Below are 22,804 nucleotides of genomic sequence, written 5' to 3' on the forward strand. Positions count from 1 at the left end.
CCCATTGTAAATCCCAAAATATACCAACGGAATTTTTTTTGTTGGTATAAAGTGCCCCAAATAAACCAAAAAATAAGCACCCTGGTAGTCAGTCTCCAGTCAGCATATTGTATAAAAAAATCAGTTAAGCGCTTTCATCAAACACAGTTGACTTCATCAGAACAAAGGAATTTTCTTAAAAAGCAAGTAGGTTTAAAACAACCATAACTGGTTAAAAAACAACCAATAAAAACCATTAAATTAGCATAAATCATGCATATTAATATTTAAACTAATCAGAGTAGGAAAAACCATTATGTCAATATTATTCACTGTCATATTAGTAAAACAATAAAACAAATGAAGGGACTTAGACTTGTCCTGATTTTTCTTGTAATATTGGTAGGATAGTCAAGTAATCATTTAACCCTGGATGTACATTTGCAGCCAACCTTAGATGCCACAATAGCTCTTTTTTACACAATACATTTTGCCAATCCCACCCTCTTGAATCTACTTGCACAGTATCCAGAATGGCAAACTTAAACCCAGAAAAACCTTCACACTGTAAACTGTGTCTAAACAGGGCATTTGTTTCTCTCTTATTTTTTACATCATATAGATGCTCATATATTCTGGATTTAGGAAGCCTCTCAGTCTTTCCAACATAAAATGAAATGCAGGTATTACATTTCGCAAGATATACTAGTTTCCTGGAAAAACAGTTTCCTTTCCTGAAAAACAAAGTGTTACCATTTTCGTTAGCCAAGGTAATAGAGGTACCCTGTAGACTGTAATGGCAATAAGAACACCTACCACAGGGTCTGATGCCATTTAGGTTGTTGTTAGCTCCACCATTACTAACTTTCCTTTATAAAACCAACTTTAAATTAGGTCCTATTTTGGTTGAAAAAGTGGGTTTTTCACCCAAAACTTGATACACCTCATTGTTGGTTTTAAAAATACTTAAGTTTTTATTAAAAATACTTTTAACCCCGTTGTATAGGGGACTATATTGAATCGCACAGGCTTGTTGGAAATCAATATTTGTCCCACCATCTACATCTACACCTACCTGGGGTTTTTTTGTTAACCCCCTACCTAAAAGCGGTATATATTTTTTACCTCATTCATCCAAAACTTCTCTCAGAATGGCATCAATAAATTCACCAGGATAACCCCTATCTAAAAGCATTTCTTTCAGATGTACAAATTCCTTTATTACATTTTCTTTTTGGGAAGTCATCCTGGCTATCCTAATAGCCTGACCTTTAATGATGCCTTTCTTCTGAAACAGTGGGTGATGGCTATTGTAATGTAAATAGCTATTGCAGAAGGTTTTCTTATGATATACTTGAGAAATAAAACCTTCTTTTCCTTTTACTATCTTTGTTTCCAGATAATTTATTTCCTCCTCACGACACTCAAAAGTAAATTTTAAAAAAGTGGTGGTACTGTTCAGATACTCAATGAAAACAGGCATAGAATCTTTTTTACCTCTGCATAAAATAAAAATATCATCCAAAACCTGTTAAAGGAGAGAATCTCTGAGAAATGTTCACTTTTGAAAACATATTCCCTTTCCCAACTCAATAAAACAAGGTTAGCATAAACGGGGGCACAAAGTGCAGCAACTTCAGCCATGATAATAATAGCTGTAGGGGGCAAAGCCCTAGGTATTGAGTGTGTGGAAGTTCTTATCCAAAATATAGCTTAAAATGCGTTTTTCATATTCTGTTTGGAACGATTTTTTATTTTATTTAAAACAACATCTGACTCCAAGACTTTTTACTTTCAGTATTATTTATTTATTTATGTTTGTTTTCCAGAGTAGAGCAATGATCTCCATGGACTTTTTTCACATTCAGACTGGGGCAGTCTCTTGCTAACTGAGTCACACAGTCAGGCAATGGAGTTTGGATTCATATCACATACAAGGTCTCACTTATTATGTTTGCAATATTACACTTTCCCAGTTTGCACATCTTCTCAGAATTTTAACATTACTTCATATTCATACCTTCATCAGTCTTGTCAGGATTTTCTGCAAATTCAGTTTTCACCTTTCTTAATTTTTGACTTCCAATAGAAACTCATATAACTCAGTTTTATTCTGTTGCAGCCATCTTGACATTATTTCCCCATTTACAGCATCTATATTCAATTGATGACAGCTTTATAAATGATAGCCTCAAATAAAGTCTTAAAGAGAGTACTTGTAAACATAATTTTTCATCTGAAATGTATTCACATTTGCCTCAAAATGATGAAATACATTTTCCATTATTGCAAGTATCTGGATGCCTCTACTTTCAGATTATTATGACATTTCCTGAGCATTTACTTTTATTAAATATTGCACAATATTTGATACTCTTTTCTAATAGCTCAACATCACATTTTCTTAATTGTTTGATTAATCTAGTGGCTTACACCTTGGGGGATCAATGACAGCATACATATGGAATTTGCCATATTATGGTGCATCGGTAGCATTGTTGCCTCACAGCAAGAGGTTCTCCCATTCGATTCTCGGCTGGAGTATGGGAAGTGCCTTCTGTGTGGAGTCTGCATGTCCTCCCCGCGGTTGGGTGGGCGTTCAAAAGACATGCATAAATGGGCGTGCCTTCACTGCAAGTTGAACGTCAAGCTGGCACCTCGGCGTTCGTTAAAATCTACTGCCAATCATTAGCAGACCGGAGTTCCGCTGTGGCGACCCCTAACTGGGAAAAGCCGAAAGATAACAACAACATTTAGGATATCATTTTTTTCTTAAAATTGATACTACAGTTTAGTTTATTAAATGGGGCCCCAAGCATATTAAGACATTCATTTAGTCAGCTGCTAACTGCAACTAAGTAAAATAATGTTTTTTAGTCACTAGTAAAACAAGCAAACCACTGGAACTGGTTTGTTCTAAAACCAATAACCAAGAGAAAATGACCAGGAAGCTCCAAATTCACAAATAGTTTAATACAAAAAAAAAAAAACACGGTTTAGTCCTTTTGTCAATATTTTGACATCTTCAGAAAACCACTGAATAACAGAAACAAATGAACAAATAAAAGCAGTTCTAAAAACACCCCCATTTTAAACCAATCATATATTGAAGGAATAGAAAATCCGTCAATCATGTGTCCTAAAATATAACCAATTAAAGTTAAATACTACACGTAGTAAACCAAATTGTATTGAAGCATTAAAAGTAAAGACACCCCTGTTTTTTTACACCAACAGAATCTCAGAAAGACCATGGCAAATCCAATGCAGCGAAAGCAAAAACTGTCCAATCCTAAGTCTTTAACATATTCATGAAAACTGAGCTAGAAAATAGTTAAAAAATAAACTGTAGATGTTCTGTATTTTAGTTTGCTAGTAATTGAAAAAGACTCATTCAATCCAGGCAGTATGGTACCATTTATAGTCTGAAGTGCCACAACATTTCCTGATGTAGCAAACAGTTCTTCCAATCCTTCTCCAAAACATCACAAGCCACGTGTTCCAAAACACAGAAATTAAATCTTGTAAAATTCTCACATTGCAGTGCATGCCTAGCCAGTGCACATTTACTGTCCTTTTTCAAATACTGTACAGGTGTTGATATATTATTTAATTTAATGAATTATTAGTTTTCCCAATATAAATTGCATGGCATGAACTATACCAAGCTAAATAAACAACACGGCTTGAAAGACAGTTAAAACAGCCATAAACCGCACTACTGTGTACTAAATCAAATAACATACCTTGCATGTTAGAATCAATATAAAAACATTGATGCCAGCATTCACACTTGTTAGTTCTTGGAAAACCATAAAAAATGTTTTTTTCTGGGTTTTTCCTAGATCCTCTTCATGTTGTAAACATTTCTATAAGTAAACAAAGGGGGTTGGCAAAAAAGTACCTTGAGATTTTCATCACAGTGTAGTATCTGCCAGGTTTTTTTGCAATATCCCTCTAATATCCCTGAAATCACTCGTATAGTGTAACACCATGTTACTATGAAAGTTCTTAACCAAACTGAGAACTAGACCAGTATTCTGTTCAATGTCATTATTCTGGAAACCATACTTGATGATTGCCCCATATTTATTAGCTCTTTCACAAAATACTTGATTGCAAATTTCATCGTTCATTTTGCAAGGATACCCTCTGTCCAAGAACATCCTCTTCAATACATCAAACTCATACAGACATCTTTCATTGTTTGATGTTAACTGAGAAATATGAATGTACTGCTAATGCTTTTAATACCTTCTTCATGGAGAACATCCAAACACTTGCTAATCAACTAACAGCCGATAGCTCTGCCCTTCCAACCAATACTACTAACTCTCTCCCAACTCTAAACCTGCAACCTCTCCCAACTTCCCTCATCTGCAACCTCTTAAGTAAACTAAAACCTACTACCCTCTCAGCTGACCAGCTACCTGCTGAATACATGCAAAAGGCAGCCAAAGTCATAGCTTATTTTGTACCATTGCTGATAAATAGAACCATACAAGAAAGCACTATTCCCACCATGTGGAAAATCTCCTATATTATCCCCCTACACAAGGGAGGAAACTTCAGAGAATATTCTAACTATCATTCCATAACTCTACTTTCCCCATTAGCTAAAATAATGGAAAAGTGCATCCACAGACAGTTACTAGACCACCTACTCCAGAACAATTTAATGGCCAAATCTCAACATGGCTTCAGGCCTTTCCACAGTACAACTGCACTCCTATCCTTCACTGACAGCATCAATAAAACCCATAATAACAATCTTCTCTCTTCAGCACTTTTCATCGACCTTTCAAAAGCATTCGACATGGTCAACCACCACTTAACTTCTCAGTATTCTAAAATCCTTCTCTCTGGACACAAAGACTATAAAATGGTTCCAGTCCTACCTTGATAATAGACAGCAGGCAGTGCTACGGGACAACAACCTCTCATCACATCTCCCAGTTACCCTAGGTGTTCCTCAGGGCTCTATATTGGGCCCCCTCCTTTTCTCAATATTTATCAATTACCTCAACCTAGCTATTCCTTTAGCTAACTGTGTACAATACTCAGATGATTCGACAATAATCTGTTCAGATAAATCTCAATCCCAACTACAGACTCTAACTCAGACAATGTTCAATAAAACAGAAAATTGGTTTCTACAACGCTGCCTCCTCTTGAACCCCCCAAAAAACAAACTCCTCCTCTTCACTCCTACCTGTAACTCACTCCCAATTAACTTTTCAGTCTTATCCAATAATGGTACACTCATATCTCCGAATCCAACAACTAAACTTCTAGGGGTTATGTCCCTGTACAAATCCAGACTAATCTCATACTATATCCCAAATACCCTCTATTAAGACCTAATTTCTACTCTATCTGTGTCTTTTTAGATCAAGGCCTATCCTTGGCAAAAACATATCTTATCCTAATAGGTATTTTAAATTATCTCTAGTTAAATTCTTCTGCATGTAATTCTAAAGCATCCTACCTAAGACAGGCAACAAGTACTGTTTAAACTGTGAGCATTGCTGAACTGTTGAAACTTGAAGTATGCATTTGTTTAACAATTACTTTCTAGTTACTAATGAAGTCTTGTACATAAAGTCTAAAATATCTTATCTAATGCTTGTAACATGTTTTTTGTGTAAGCTGTGAAGATTCCTACACTGTTTAAAATTTGTAGTATTTAACTGTATAACAACTAGTACCTGTATGTTAGTAGTCTAGTAATCTCTTGGAGCTTATCTCCCCAGGAATCTACTGAAAATGTACATATATCCAGTTAGACTATCCCGGTCAACAAATGTAACATAAAATAAAATAAATAAATACTGACTCTTAATCACCCCTCTTTTCTGATACACGGGGTGGTTACTCTGGAAATGCAAAAATGAATTGCAAAATGTAGGCTTTCTATAAACTGATGTCACAATCATCCCTGAATCATCCTTTGCCACATAAATGTCAAGAAATGTTATAATGTGTGAATGAACATGATAAGTAAATTCAAAAAACACAGCGGACCTTTCAACTTGCCTAACAAAATCTGGGAACAAGAGAACATCTCCTGTCCATATGAAAAAAAATACCATCAAGATAATGGTAATAAGAAGCTTGTTTTAACAAGCTGAAAAACAGAGTTCAATTCCCACCTGAACAGAACTACATTGGCAAACATAGGCACAGGCAGTGCCCATATCAATACCACAAAGTTGCTTGTAAAGTTCACCATAAGATGATATAAAAGTATTGTCCAGTACTAACTCCATGAAGTCTGTTTTGACTTTGCCTAAAAAAGGCACTATGGGAAAGGCAGGTGTCTTTGCCAGTATCTGAAAGCCTTGAGGAGAGAGGTGAAGGCCATCTCTGGCAAAGCAGCATGGTCTGCTGATTATGTCTTCCCAGGCTGTCAGATACTGGATCCCTCTGGAGTGGCACCAGAAACTAAGCTGATTATTGAAATCAATCATTTTTTTGTCTGTATTGTTGTATCATCTTAGGTGACGGTAGAATGCTGCTTAGGGATAGGGACACACCTAACTGGGACACATAGTCTGTGAGTTCAGTCATGTCTCTCTTCATATAGTATAGAGAGGAACATCTCAAGTTATTAACTCCAACATGTACTATGATAGAGTCATAATAGTAATTGTTGCTGAGTGACTTGAGTCCGTGCAAGATTTGATGGATCCTGGCACCTGACAGGCAGATGACCGTGACCCTCTCCTTGCCCAACCTGATGAGAAGAACATCTGTGTGTCTCACTATTGAATCACGTATGACTAGGACATTAGCTTTTGGGGTGTTTTGCCTTAGGGGCTTAATTGTCGAGACATTAATATGTATGTTGTTATGTGTTATGGTGGAGTCTGTTCATATACCAGTATGTGTAGGTCGTTTGCACTTGGGAGGTCTCTGGTCTTTTGGTAGGCTCTTAGTGAGTAACTCCATGTATGTGGGTTTAAGTTTCTCGATCTTATCTTGTGTGACTGGAGAGGTGCGTGTGCTGGCAACCTGTTTGATGTCTTCTTTATTGTTATATGAGAGGACTGACTCTAGTTTCATGCTATAGTTACATCACCCACATACTGTATTTGTTTGCTTTAGGATCAAGTGGTTGTCAGTACACATGAGGCAATTGCTACATTGCCTCAGGGTGCTGGAGAAATGCTGAAAAACTGACTATTCATAGTAGCAAGTAATTCTTAAGTACTAATTTGTGAGATGGCAAATTAGATTAGTTACTGCTCTGGAATTAAGAAGAGGACTCATTCTACAGAAGATCAGGGATGAAAAATGGAGCAACACCCACATAATTGTACTTTCTAGGCATTTGCATCTATACAAGGCACCTTTGGGGAGAGAGATGTCCCCACAAATTATCACATTAATAACAACATTCTAAGCACACAGTCAGTCAAAAGGGATTTGTGCACGCAGATTGATAGCAGCCTGACTTTTGACAGCCATTTTGCTTCCATTGTACGGAAAGCTTTCTACATGGCCCACCTCATAAGTAAGTGTAGCTCATCCAGGGACAAGGAGGTCATAACATCCCTTTATTCTTCCCTTATAAGGCCCATTATTGAGTACAACACCCCATTTGGCATGTACCTCTCAAAGCACATGCAGCAGCTGGACAGACCACACAGGCTCCTCACCAGGAGAATCCAGGGTCTCAAAAATCTACCATACATAGACAGGCTAAAAGCCCTATCCCTCTACTCCATTTCATACAGACTCCTTAGAGGTGACCTCTGTCTGGCATACAAGGTGATCTCAGACCCTGCCTTGATGGGCCTGCTGCATATGCGCAAGTCAAGCTCCACTCGAGTAATCCATACATGCAGCCTCAACCTGGTCTGTGATATCAATAGGACTTGCTGGCGGGACAGACTTGTGTCTCAGAGACTTCCCCATCTATGGAATAGACTCCCTCTCCATGTCAAGCAGAGTACCTCTTTACCCCTTTTTAAGTGCAATCTGGATAACTGGATGGGAAATAGAAAATACATCCCTGAGATTCCACCCTTGTCCCTGCTGGACAGGGAGGACATTGGGTGATTATTTGTCTATGCATGGGCTAATTTATTTTTATTTATTTTACATTTGTTAACCGGGCTAGTCTAACTGGATACAGGTCCATTTTCAGTAGAGGCCTGAGGAGTTAAGCTCAAAGTTAGGACAAAAAAAAAAATTAAATTAATACAATAAAGTATAAGGATACATGAGCAAATATGAAGTGTTAACAGTATGCATAAACAGGTTATCACAGTAAAGTGCATGATACAAGAATAATAAAGGGATGTAAATACAATCAGAGTAGTCAAGAGACATATGCAACATAGTTTAAAAAGGAAAATATAACTGCTTAAAGAGTAGATGGGTTAGACAGAGTAGAGTATATAGAGCTAAACTCTGGGCTAGGCTTATAAGGGCCTCAGGGCCAATAGCCTAGTAACTTCCTATGATCCGATAAATGCTGCTCAGTACTCAGCTGAGTTGCCTGCAGGGCAGAAGTGCACAGCTGCATTGCCCGCAGAGCAGCAGAGAACCTGGGAGGGTTTTACTGACTGGTGTCCATTGAAGAAATAGTTTATAGGCATTTGCATCTATACAAGGCACCTCTAACCCCTGTTGCACAGTGCACAGCTATGAGCAAATGCAAGGCTTATATACAGTTGAAACTAAACAGTTTTAAACTAGTCTGCCAATAGGAAATCACACAATGATCCTTACTCCAGCAATCCCCAGCTCAGGCAAGGCTATATCCACACTCTTCTGCCACAAGAGTTCCAGGGAGCCCTTTCTGATATAAGATGGCTGGGTTTGAGTTCAAGTGTATGCAAAACAGGCTACATTCAGCAACTCTGGATCTAGTCTATGCTAACTAAGCAATATTTCAGTGCAAACCAAGTGCAGGTAATAAACACAGTAAAAACAACCAAAAAGCCACAAATTAATACAATAAAACAGCAAAATACAAATGAAAAAATGCAGATCAGGCATAAAATAAGCTTAATTTCTTGTTCTTAGGTGTGGAAGGTTAGATTCAAGCAAAAATAACCTGGATCACTGGAAAAGGATACCAAAAGCAGAGCAGCTCCAGTTAATTGAGCTTAAGCCAAACATATTTTCTAATTCATAGAAGACCAAAGCATTTCTTAGTCATGTATGTCTGTAGTTATTTTACTGATTAGTCAAATAAGACTATAGAGTCTTATAGTTAACACATGCTATGATCTTCTTATGAGTTAGACATAAGGATGTAAGATGTACATAATAAATGAATATCATATAAAGAAAACATAGAAAAACACTGACCTGAAAATGACTGTGTGCACAGTAAAAAACTGAGATACCCACAATGATATAACATGCACCAAAGTCTCAATGAAGGATATATTCTGAGGCAGATCTGCAGTAGAAGCCAACTTAATACTCTGCACCCTTAAAGTGCTGATAAGGCCTGAAGTGACATACATCATGTCAATTTGGGTACAACAGAACACTAAAAGACTGATCTAGAATGCTGTAGTAAAGAATGATTTAAGAAATTAACAGATATGCGAGATACATTACGTTTACAAATGTTACAAATACAGGCAGATTTGAGAAAGACCTATATGAACCAAAAAGGCCTTCAAAAAGACTATGTGTTTGACCATTTAGCAACAAAAGGGCACCCAAAAGGACTAGGATGACTATGTAACCACAAAGGGCAGAGACAGATCCAGCACTAGACAGCCTGGTCAGGTGCCTAGAGCCCATGGTGGCTGGAGGGTCCTTTTGTTTGGCTGGGAGAGCCAGGCTTCACTAAAAAAAATCTTCTGTAAATGGGAAGAAAAAAAAGCCCAGCATTAGGTCCTCAAAGGAGGGCTTTGTAAGGATAGAAGAGCAAGCAGAGAAATATCAGCATTAAGACACTGATGAACTTCTGGGCAAGCACAGAAACCAAGGAAGATTTAAGTGATATAAAACAGCCTGCATAATAATGCAAAGCACCATTCTAGCCAGAAAATGCACAACAAATCATTGACAATGTTGTTTCATATGTGTACAAGAGCCATCTCTGATTGTAGATGCAAGTAAAAAAGAGAATTAAAAAAAATATGTTGACAAGATGGCAGACTAGGAGGTTGCATAAGTAAAGTATCAACATATAATTTAAAATAAAAACCAGAACTATAAACAATGCCTCGAGTTCCAGTGAAACAAAGAAATAAATGAAAAACACTGTAAAATGAACAACTGGTGAACACCATTGAAAACTAAAAGTCAATTATAAAGGAGTTTGAAGCATGAAAGTTTATTACGATAAATGCAAATTAATTTATATATGTTTTACATAAGTACTGTAGCTTTTAGGTTTTAATTAAGAATATTTATGACAACACCATTCTAATTGCAGCCTCATTTTGATTGGATTTGATTTAACAATGGTTCTTTTGTTTTTTTGTTAGTTCTGAAGAAGGCCATAATTGTTTGGCTGAAAGCGCTTAACTTTTTGGAAAATAAAACTTTTAGTTTTCAGTGGCGTTTGCCAGTTATTCATTTTACAGTGTTTTTGGTTATTTTTTATCAACAAATAATTGCCAGATATGCACATGAGAATAAGTTTCATAAACATATGCATTGTAAAACTATTTTACATACTGTGCTTCTGATAAAAAAAATTGATTTTTTAACTCAAATCAGAATTTTCACATGTATACATACATGCATAACTTTAACTTTGCAGAATGCCCCAGTTAGGGTTGGCAGGTTAATTAACTTGTTCAGGCTTAAACCCTGTACCTTGGCTACAGGAAACAAAAGTCTTAATCCTCTACACCAACTACTAGACTGGTGAGTTACAGTTAGTCACTGTACTTGGTTAAAATGTTCTGAAATAGGTTATTTTGTTTTCTATTGGAACTACAAATTTAAAATGCACTTTAATAAATGTTGCTGTATTTAACGGAAATACTTTAAATCAGGAAGATTAATCAAATAACACATGCATTTATGCATGGTCCTAAAAATATATAAAGGAGAGCCATGATTTAAAAACAGCTCAGGAGCAAGGTACACTTTACTTGTCACTGGCCAGGTGCATTTTCAAAGAACGTGAACCTCAATGCATTTTCAGTGGATGTGAGCTTCAAGGGAAGAAGTTTACTTTTGCTCATGCCAAGTCTGTTTTCAATGTGCAACTGCTTTGTTTAGCAAATCAACATTGTGTTTGTGTTATAAAAATTTGAAAGCAATGTTGGTAGCACAAGCAGCATGCTCACTTTTGCTGCAGAAGGCTGTTGATTGTACTCCCACACGTTATAGATGGATTGCTGACATTGAAGAGCCCATTAGGGGGTGCTGCCCTCCTGAGTCTGTCATCCTTTGGATGAGATATCAAACCGAGGCCCCATCTCCCTGCATTGATGGTAGGTGCTATAGAATCTTTTACATCCATCTGAGCTATTGAAAAGAGTAAGGGGGAAATTCCCTGATGCCCTGGCCAAATCTTTCCAAGTAGTATTAATAGAACTAAGGGTCTCCCTTGAAAAGAGGCTACTAGCCTAGTGGGGCTAACCTGGTAAACAAAGGAAAAGTAAGTTAAAAGTTTTAAATTAAATCAACATCTCTTAATTCATTTCAAAAGTAAAGAAGAAAATAGCATGCATGCTGACAGTTGTGAACAGCGTTTATGATAATTGTTGGAATGAGAGACAAGAAATGGGAATAGCTGGGGGGAGCCTGGGTCCATTACTCTGCCTAGGGCACTATTTGACCATGATCCTCCTCTGAATAAGGGCATTAAATGATAAGATAAGAAAGAGGTAATTTTATGGAGCATCAACCAAATCATGTTAAGGAAACATGGAATCTGAAAGGCTCTAAGGGGGCAGTGGAATAACAAATATGAGTACAAAAATTTTAAATGTGAAAAAGGATAAGTTAGATACAAACATATTAATAGATTGTTCGTTATCTTACAAGTTATGAATGTATGCTGCACTGTGTTCTGTTGGACTGTATACCGTTCTTAGATTGCATGGTATGTACTTAAGTTTGTATGCATGTATGTTTGTATGTAGTGCACTGCACAATTTGTAATTTGTGTTGATGTGAGTTTTTCCTTCATGTTCTGAAATATATATTCTGCATATAACTAGTTGCACCAAAGTTTTGCAAAGTTTTATCACAAGACCTCATTTGTAAGAGATGCTAAATCAAAGTGATAACTTTAAAAGGATCCGCTATCACAGCAACATTACTGGGATATTGTGTAGTCAAATATAACTTTACCTTTAAAAAAGTCAGTTCATCCTGTTGCTGCAGCTGTAGCTGAATATTAGACATTGATTTCTGAATGGCATTAATGGTCTCATTTAGTTTACTCAGGTTTTCCTCCATCTGTCTCACAATTCCTATTTCTTCCTCCTTCAGCTGTTGAATCAGTTTTTCTTCCTTATGCTGGAGAAACTCATGAAGCTTGGCAAATTCTGAAGTAATGTGCAATTGTAAACTTCTGGCACTGGCCTGAAAAAAGTGAGGTTATATTAAATAAATGAAACAAACAACTTTACAACAAAATGAAAATAAATAAATAAACTTGACTTACTGTGACTTCTGATATCTTCATTTCTTGCTGGCACTTTTTTTCATTATACCCTCTCAGCTTGGACTGCAACTGAGACAAGGAAGTTACCAGATTGTCCTAGATGGAAAAAAAATCAGCATTTAGTGTGAACACAAATACAACATACCTGACATAAGATCAGCCCATACCTAATTGTTTTTTTCTTTTTATTATTATTATTTTAGCTTGAATTTGTGTAATTACGGAACATCTACTGAAGATAAAGCATTCATAATTATAGTATTAACAACTTTGACAATCTCCTTTAAGGCTAGTGCATAAATAACTAGATGAATTTTAATATGCAGATACAACTTACACAAGAATACCAGAGGGAAATGACCAAAAAGCATGCTTACCGGTATGAAAGTTAAAAAAGGATTAATTTTCCATGTCACTAAATCAGCAATAGATGTCAAATGTAGATATCAAATCAGTAGTAAACCACAACAACTATTCTTTATCAAATAAAGGCAATTATATAAGTACAAAGGGAATACAAGAGTGGTAGTACAAAAATATATAATGTAAATAATAACTAATGAAAACAAAGTTAAAATAGGTAGCCTACAATCTTATGACTAAGAACAAAAGTGTCATCTAGGAGAAGGGAAAGGCCACTTACTAGTCACTAGCATCTTATGGTATAATTTTGCAATGTAAGTATAAGGAAACCTACAAGCCATAGCTTGGCTGTCTAACAACTTGTATTCTACTTTTTTTCACCCTGTATCCAAGGTCACCTGATAAAATATCAAATATACATTTAAATTTCAACAAGGAGTTCGCTAGTCAAATATGGAAGGATAATTTACCCAAGGCTCTGACTTCATAAGCCTGAAATCATTTGAGTTTCAATTTTCTCATTCTGTAGTAAGACAGAAGTCTTTACAACTGGTTCAGTAATGGCATTTGTAGGCTCTCATTTGCTTATATCACAGCGTGTGTGACTATATAGATAAACATGCAATCCAGTCTTAACAACAATTACAACTTAAATATTTGCAAATAATACTAAATGGCACACTATCATACTGCTCAGCTTGTTAGAGCAAGAAATCTGGACAAAGCCATAATTAATGGGGGGAAGGCCCAAATACAGGGGAACTTTTAAATAGTGCTCTTATAAGCTTAAAAAGTTGATAGAATAACAGGTTTTGCATTAGCATGTATTTGCATTAGCATGTATTTTCTGAAGGGGATGATGTCTAAAACGTAGCTGTCTTTCATAATTTTCTAACTTCAACCCTCAATGATTTGCCAGTGATTTGCCAAAAAAACACAATTTTATGAGAAACAGACAGAAAATATGAGGCAAAAATCTGGACATTCTGCAAAAATCTGTACAGTTGAGAGGTATTTTATACAGAACATTACAGCTATATTAAATTGTTATCCATTCTGCTGAAGGGTATCATCCATGTGGTATTTTTAGAAGGCAATAATTCCTTTCTATACTTTTTGTCTGTTCCATTCCTTTACTTCAGGCAGGCAACCATCTTTACATGTCTTTCTTGCTCGGCACACTGCCAGGTTGACAAACATTGTCCCTCAGTAGTCATTTAACCTATAAATTCTCAAAGATACCAAGATTCATCTGTATTATAGGAACTCGCATTGCAAAAAAACTTTAAACCACATTACAAAAGCTGTGGAAGCTAAATAAATTGCAATAATTAATTCTGAGCCAGGAATATTTTTTTGCTATTCTACTTTGCCTCTTATCCACTTTACTTCTGCTTTCAATTTCTAGTTTTCACTTTCAGTGCATTAATTTCAGTTTATTAAGTCCAATAACCGGTCACATTGCAGTAGCATTAATGACATAGTAAATGCAACCAGCTTACCAAATACTTTCCCAATAAATGTGAGAGCAACAGTTAATATGTATTTAGCTTTGTGATGAAAAAAGGTGATCTCATGTCTCCCATATCTCTCACATTCAGAGTCATACCTCAACAGCAACTGATTTGCATATGTGAACACTCTTTATAACCTCACTGTCATGCAGAACAGTACAAACATTTTTGAGCAAATGTTCTAAATTTGTAGGATTTTGCAGCATGCCCCTAAAGCTGACACGTACATCCCCAGCTTTTAGAATACAATTCTTTCTCTGTATTGTTTACCCAGCTTTGTCACTTTTTGTCCATTACATTATTTTTTAACTTCCTCTCTCTTTCACTCTTTCTTATTCTGTCTCATTCAATGCATGTACTATAGTCACTGCTTACTAATCTTTTAGTTATTAGTAGGTCACTCCTGCCCTCTACTAACAATGAAATCAACGTAGGTGGTGCCTTTCAAAAATAACTCATTTATACCCAAAGATCATGCATTGTGTAATGTCTCAACAACATACAGTTTCAAAGAATTATTTAAACCTCTCTCAACCCAAGACTGGAACTGGCAGTCAAGAGGAGAAGGAAAATACTTGCAACACACCACCAGTCTCACATAGACCTACTAAACCAACACCGGCAAGTAACACACATAAATACATGAAAACATACTCGGAGGCTCTAAAATAAAAATCTGCAAAAGCAACAGAGATCTCCAAAGCAGACACCCAAGAAACCTCCACATCCCATCACAAACCATGAAACACATACTTCACATAATCAGTGTGCCAGTCAATCACAACCCTTAAGGCAAAATAACATGCCCAGCACACTAGTAATAGGTGACTCTATAGTCAGGCACAATGATGTCCCACTAACTAGGCTGGACAAGGAGAAGGTTACAGTTAGTTGCCTGTCAGGTGCCAGGATCCGCCACATAACACAAGCACTCAGGTCACTCCAGAACAAGTACAAATACGACTCTGTCATTGTCCATGTTGATGTGAATGACCTGAGACGTAACTCCCTGGAATATATGAAAAGAGACATGGAAGAGCTCTCTGATCACGTCGCCCAGGCCGGTATGACCCTGACCCTGAGTAGCATCCTTCCCTCACTAAGAATGATGCCACAGTATAAAGACAAAAATATCAATTTCAACAATTGGCTAAGTTTCTGGAGTCATTCAAAGGGGATCCAGTATCTGTCCACCTGGGATGACATGCTCAATAAGCCACATTGCTTCACAAGAGATGACTTGCACCTGTCACCCTTAAGCTTTTAAATACTGGCCAAGGCTTTTGCCACCCAAATAGTACCTTTTTTAAACAAGGCTCAAAAGACAAACACACCACCGTAAATAGCACAAGTAACCAAAAACTGAGGGTAATGCTACCCAACGCCAGAAGTCTAAACCTCAAAGTGCATGCACTCGAGGCACTCCTCAGTATGGAGAACATCAATATCTGTGCAGTAACAGAAACCTGGTTTAAGGATCCCGAGAACACCCCAGCTATAACTCATACCATACTTTTCGGCCACAGAATGTGGACCGAAACACAAAAGGTAGGGGTGTATCCATATTCATCAAGGATACCCACACCTCCAGGTTAGTGGCATAGCACAATGCCTCAGAGATCATCCATGTGCAACTAACAACAGGCAAAACTGCAATTCAAATTGTAGCTTGCTACGGATCACCCACCATGACCCAGGACCCCCATTCCAAGTTTCTGGAGACACTGGAAAATATGAAGATCCTACCAAATGCCCTAATATTGGGTGATTTCAATTACCCAAACATTAACTTGGAGAACTACTCAAGTACTATCTCCCTTGCCCAACGTTTCCTAGAATTTATCAACTCAAATGCCCTGGATAAACGGGTCAACACCCCCACCAGAGGTGACAACATATTGGACCTGGTCATCACCAACATGGGCGACAGGAGGTCAAACCCTCTCTGGTTAGATCAGACCATAGACTAATCACTCTGGATATCCACATTCCGCCCCCACCCTCAATCAAGGAAATCACCGTGAAAAACTTTTCAAAAGCAAACTTCATGTTACTTAAGACCGAGGTGGAAGATTCACAGCCTCCATGCTAAAGGACAATGCTGTCCAAGCTGCTGAATCCCTTACAAAGGCACTCTATGAGCACCTGCAAGAATGCATGAATCTTGCTATCCCAAGCAAAACCAAGACTCATTCCTCCAAGAAAAGGAAACCAATCTGGAGGATCCCTGCTATAAACAAGCTATACAGTAAAAGAAGGAAACTAGTGCAGAAAAGAGTAAAATCCCAAGAAGGAAAGACATCCCTGATTAGTATCAGCAAGAAACTACGATCCCTCATAAAATCATCCAAGGCTAGCTTCGAAAGAAAAATTGCCAAGGATTCCAAAGATAACCACAAAGCGTTCTTTAGCTATGTCAAGAACCTAAGTGAAAACTCTCAGATCTGCTCTGAGTTAGTGCAGAATGGCACAAAATACACTGAACCGACTGATATTGCCAACATTCTGGCAGACAGGTTTAGTGCAAACTTCACCCACCTCTCACCCCTAAAGGGCCCATAACCATACCAGAAGAATGTAGTGTCCCGGCAAACACTGACACACAGGTTAAAACAGCCCTATCCAAAGCCAAAAATACAGATTCAATGGGACCAGACGCTGTCCCAGGCTGTGTCTTACACGAGCTCCAAAATGAACTAACCCCTCACCTAAACACACTGTTCAAACTCAGCCTCTCTACAGGATACGTGCACATAGAGTGGTGCACAGCAACAGTTATCCCACTCCCCACAGGTGGAGCCACAACGGACCCCGGGAACTACTGTCCTATAAGCCTGACTAGCCTGGTCTGCAAGGCTATGGAACGCATCATCATGGAATTCATTAACAGAGACATTAGGAACCTTCAAACATTGGACCCTATCCAGTTTGGCTTTATGAAGGGCAGATCATGCCTCCTAAACCTGGTGGGCTTCTTTATGACAGTTACCAAGGCTTTAGACGAGGGAAAGGAGGTCCACACAGCCTACCTAGACCTCGTAAAGGCTTATGACACCATTCCCCATTCTAGTATTATAGACAAGCTCACCAGCCTGAACATAAACCCCTACGTCATGAGATGGGTTTCCAATTGGCTCATGGATAGAACCTACACAGTGAGAGTTGCAGGCTCTAGGTCTGACTCTAAACCAGTTACAAGTGGCATCCCCCAGGGCTCAGTCCTGGGACCCCCCTGTTCGGTATATACTTCTCAGAAGTACAGGCAAGCACAGGAGGACTATGCCTGAACAAGTTCACAGATGACTGCAAACTGGGGGCCATAACTGACCCTTCAGCTGATACAGACATCCTCCAGAAGGGTCTCACTGAGATAGATACCTGGCGTCAAAATCATGGCCTCAAGCTAAATGCCAAAACGTGCATAGTCATCCCCTTTGGAAAAAATAAAGTGACCGTGAACTACCACATATGTGGTAGTCCCCTAAATACAGAAAATGTAATAAGGGATCTGGGGATCCAAGTAGATAGTAATCGCTCCTTTGATAATCATATTCCCAAGGTGGTTAGAAAATCCTTCTATGTGGCCCGTCTAATCACAAAAGGATTCGCATCTAGAACAAAAGAGGTTATTGTGCCCCTCTACTCATCACTCATCAGACCCATCATAGAGTACAACACCCCATTTGGGATGTACCTTACAAGACACCTGCAACAGCTGGAAAGACCATAGAAGTACCTCACCAAAAGGATTACTGGCCTCAAACATATGCCCTATGCAGCCCAACTGAAGAAACTCCAGCTGTACTCAGTTGCATACCGCTTACTCAGAGGTGATCTCTGCTTGATATACAAGGCCATGTCCAACCATGAATTGATGGACATGTTCCACCTAAAAAAAAACAAATCCCCAAGAGCCACACGGTCTAGGGATCTAAACCTCACCACAATGATAAATAGGACGTGCTGGAGGGATACATTCCTGTCCCAGAGACTCCCCATGCTTTGGAACAGGATTCCAATCTACATTTGGCAGAGCCCCTCACTAACACTCTTCAAGAGAAGCCTTGAAAAGTGGATGGGAAACAGAAAATTTACCCCATGGATCACTGCAGTGGCTCTGCTTTACAGAGGTACAGGGAACTAATGGCTGTGCTGGACCGAGGCACAGGGAACTAATCTAAGGGGGTGGCAAAAGCCAACACATTCTGGCTAGGCTTATAGATGCCCTTGGACAGATAGTCTAGTACTTACCTATGAACCAAGATTTTGTCTAGCTTGACTCCAGCTGCTACATGCTTCTCCACATCTTATCTGTTCCCAAGTATGTCAAGCTAGTGTGTCTTTCATTCTACAACCTTAACCTCCTTCACCTGGGACACCTCTACTGCTATAATCAGTATCCAAGTTATGACCTATTAGCATAATAACCATTTTATGGTCAGTGGTGCATGATCATAATATAAGAGCTCTCACTCCTTCAAACAATACAGAGATGCTTTTAAATTCCTCCATACAGGTACCACGTATACCAATCCTTTCTACATTTAGCTTCATAGGTTCTTATTTGCAGGTGGTGCAGGAATTTAATATGGACTGCACCATGATATAAAATACTCATTATTCCAACTTTTTTCTAAACACCATCTTCCCATGGCAAGCTAGGCTTTCTACTTCCCTGGATAAAAGTCATCATCATAATTTCAATAAGTTGCTCAGGATTTCTCTTGGTAAAGAATGGAATATGTATATCATCAAAGAAATCTAGCACTTGTAATCTCTCATCTAAATCCAGGCATACAGCTTTCTACCTTCCATCAACAATGTCAGTGGTGCAATAGGTAGAATGATTGCCTTTGGTATAGAAAGCTGTGGGTTCTATTCCCACACCTGGGAGATCAACTGGTGACACTGTAATACAGCATAAGAGGAGTGCTGCACTCTAGAGGATGCTGTCCTTCATATGAGATGTTAAACCAAAGCCCCATCTGCTTGAACTGGTGGTAGTTCAGATGGATGTAAAAGATCCCATGGCATCTATTAAAAATAGTAGAGGACCTTTATTTATATACAAAAAAACTCTTATTTACAAAACATTTACATATTTAAAAATATTTAGAAATGTACAAATATACATATATGCAACTCTGTTTACATGTATTCATAATTTTCTTTATAATTATACTAAATTTGCATCCCTATTAGACATTGATTCCTTTTTTGCATAATCACCATCTGATTTTGCTTAATATCATTGCTAAAATTAATTTACCATTAAACATAATTTCATTTATTCTTTCATTCCATATCAAACACATTCTTTATTTACTTCTATGTTTATCATACCCATACTTAATCATTTCCATGTTTATTTTTTCTACTTTTATATCTTTGGAAAAATCTTCTTTAATTAGTTTTCCCCATAATGTTTTTACTTTTACATTTTTTCAAAAATGCACGTTCCATACTTTTTTCTTCTTGACAATGTAAACTTATTCTATCACGTTTCTTTTTATATAGCATTTTCCTTTTACTGACAATTTGTCCATTACCAGTCTCCAATGTTTTATCTTTACATTCTTATACCATACTTTTCCATCTTTTCCTGCATAATCATTTTTTTATTTTCCCCAAAATATTTTGCCTTGGTAATATTTTATTTCTTCGTTTATACACTCTTTTTATCTTTGACTATTTTTTACTATGCCAAAAAATTATCATACTTATATTATGCAATTTTACTACTAATTGCTCTGTTTTTTTTCATTTATCCTCTTAAGCACTTTGTAAATATTTAATAAAGCAGCACATGCCACGGGGTTAATTAACCCCAAACCTCCTTCCATTTAATTTACATACAAAACTCCTCTTTTTACTCGGTTTAATCTGGAATCCCATATAAATGAAAAACAATATCTACTATAATTCATTTTAAATGCTGCTGGCAAGCTAAATATACTTGCATTTTTCCCATCCATACTGAATATATTTAATAAGCCTTTTTTCTGAATGATAGCTTCTCTGCTCTCCAGAAAATAACAAGTTTGCTTCATTTTTTCTATTGTTTTTTCCCATTGAATTTTACTTACATCTTTATTTAAAGCAATCCCCATCACCTTGACATACTCATTTGTACAAAGTATTACTTATTTTATACAGATTTTATCCCAGTTTTTTTTTGCAATTATTATAATGTCATCTGCATATCATAGGATCATAGGAGGTTACTAGCCTAATGATCCTAGGGCCCTTACAAGCCTAGCCAAGTTTTACCCTTATTTCCACAATCAGCAGCTATCACCCCTGTCCAAGAGGGACAGAGGTGGGACCCCTGCTGTGAACTTACAGCTACCTATCCAATCATCCAGATTCCATTTGAAGAGGGCCAATGAGGTGCTTTGTTTGACATATAGAGGGAGTCTGTTCCAAAGCTGTGATAACTTCTGGGAGACAAATCTGTCCCTCCACCAGGTTCTATTAATGTCGCATACCAGGTTAAGGGCATTAGAGTGAGTAACCTGTGTACCATTTGACTTAGAGATATGCAGCATTTCCAATAAAGCAGCGTCAAAGATTGCCTTATATGCAAGGCAGAGATCAGCTCTGTGCAGCCTGTATGAAACAGAATAAAGTGACAGTGATTTCACATGGTCCTCATAGGACAGATGCTGAAGATCTTGAATTTTTCTTGTGAGGAAACTTTGTGGTCTCTCCAAATGCTGCAGGTACCTGGAAAGATACATACTAAAAGGGGCATTTTACTCAATTATTGGCCTGATGAGGGAAGAGTACATGAAGGTTACAACTTTTTCTAGAGGCAATGCCCTTACTTGTGAGATGAGCAATATAGAATGCTCTTCTTACCGCTGTGGAGACATGGTGATCAAAGGTAAGGTTGCTGTCAACCTTTGTGCCCAGGTCTTTCACCACTGACTGTGTACTTAGGGTGTTGTTATTGATTTGGTAGTTTGCAAAAACATCACTCTTACTGAAAGGGATGAGGATACATTTTTATGCATTGACTTTAGGCGCTGACTTTGGCACAAGACATTTGTTTGTATAAGACCCTCTTGTAGGATGTTGACATAATTTGGAGATTCTATGACTGCTCCCAGTTTGCAGTCATCAGCAAACTTTGTCAGCCATAGACCTTAGTTTTAGCTTGCAATTCGGTGAAATAAATTCCAAACAGTAGAGGTCCCAGGGCTAATCTTTGTGGAACACCACTGGTTACAAGTCTGCTATTGGAGGTGGATTCCTCTATTTTGACTATATGAGTTCTATCAGTGAGCCAGCTAATGACCCATCTAATGATATATATGTTGATAACTAGCTGGGTGAGTTTGTTAATTATGCTTGAGTGGGAGATAGCATCAAAAGCTTGGTTAAGTCTAAGCAGGCTGTGTGCACAGACTTCCCCTCATCAAGGGCCTTGGTGACTGCCTCAAAGAAGTCCACCAGGTATAACAGGCATGATCTCCCTTTAATAAATCCAAATTGAGCAGGGTCAAGTGTTTGGAGGTTACCAATGTCTTTGTTGATAAGGTCCATGATGATTTTCTCTTCATGGCCTTGCAGATAAGGCTAGTCAGGCTAATAGGTCTATAGTTCCCAGGGTCAGTAGAAGCACCACATTTGTGCAAGGGGATAAGGGTGACCTTTTTCCATTCAGCTAGGATGAAGCCAATGTTTAGACTATGATTGAAAAGAGTACACAAGTTCATTGCTAATTCTTGTTTGAGCCCAGGTAGGATGCAGCCTGGGATATTATCAGGTCTCATGGATGCTGTGATTTTGACCTTAGAAAGGGTGTTCCCGACCTGCTCTTTAGAGATACAGTGTAGAGGACAGGTGGTAGGGATGTCTTGGGTTAAGTGTGGTGGGAAAGCGGGAGTGAAGTTTTCACAGAACCTGTTGGCTAACAGGTTAGCAATGTCCACAGGTTTAGTATATGTGGTATCATTAACTACCAGTTCAGCACAAATCTGAGCCTTCCCTTTTCAATTACAGATGTAACTAAAGAATGCCTTATGGCTGTCCTTAGTTGAGGAAGCAAATTTGGATTCATAGCTAGCTATGGAGGACTTCACAAGGAGTCTTATTTGCTTTTTTAAGCTGATGAGGGAATGTTTCCAGTTGGGGGCTTGCTCTCTCTTACTCTTAGACAGTAATTTCTTCTTCTTCTTATTGTAAAGTCTGTTAATGGCAGTTGTCCACTGGAGAGGTTTGCTCTTCCTTGAGGAGCTTGATTTGGTACTATCAGGTACGGCTACATCAGTGTCGTTGTTCTGGTGCTTGTATAAAGCATTTGTGTAGAACTTGGCATAGTTGCCAGTTCCATCTGAGG

At 37.9% G+C, this 22,804-nt stretch overlaps 1 protein-coding gene across 2 annotated transcripts in view; it reads right to left on the reverse strand.

Annotated features, from left to right (window-relative positions):
- The window catches only part of LOC122815309 (zinc-binding protein A33-like), an 807,460-nt gene that overhangs the window by 145,630 nt on the left and 639,026 nt on the right, over nucleotides 1–22,804 (reverse strand). For both annotated transcript variants that reach the window (XM_044087693.1, XM_044087694.1), the window contains exons 2-3: nucleotides 12,584–12,679; nucleotides 12,268–12,501 (exon numbers count right to left, since the gene is read on the reverse strand). In XM_044087693.1, coding sequence (XP_043943628.1) covers nucleotides 12,268–12,501; nucleotides 12,584–12,679 — 330 coding nt within the window. The remainder of the gene's footprint in view (nucleotides 1–12,267; nucleotides 12,502–12,583; nucleotides 12,680–22,804) is intronic.

This window comes from Protopterus annectens, chromosome 11.part0, assembly GCF_019279795.1.
Source record: "Protopterus annectens isolate FY-2018-M chromosome 11.part0, PAN1.0, whole genome shotgun sequence".
NCBI classification, from domain to species: domain Eukaryota; kingdom Metazoa; phylum Chordata; order Ceratodontiformes; family Protopteridae; genus Protopterus; species Protopterus annectens.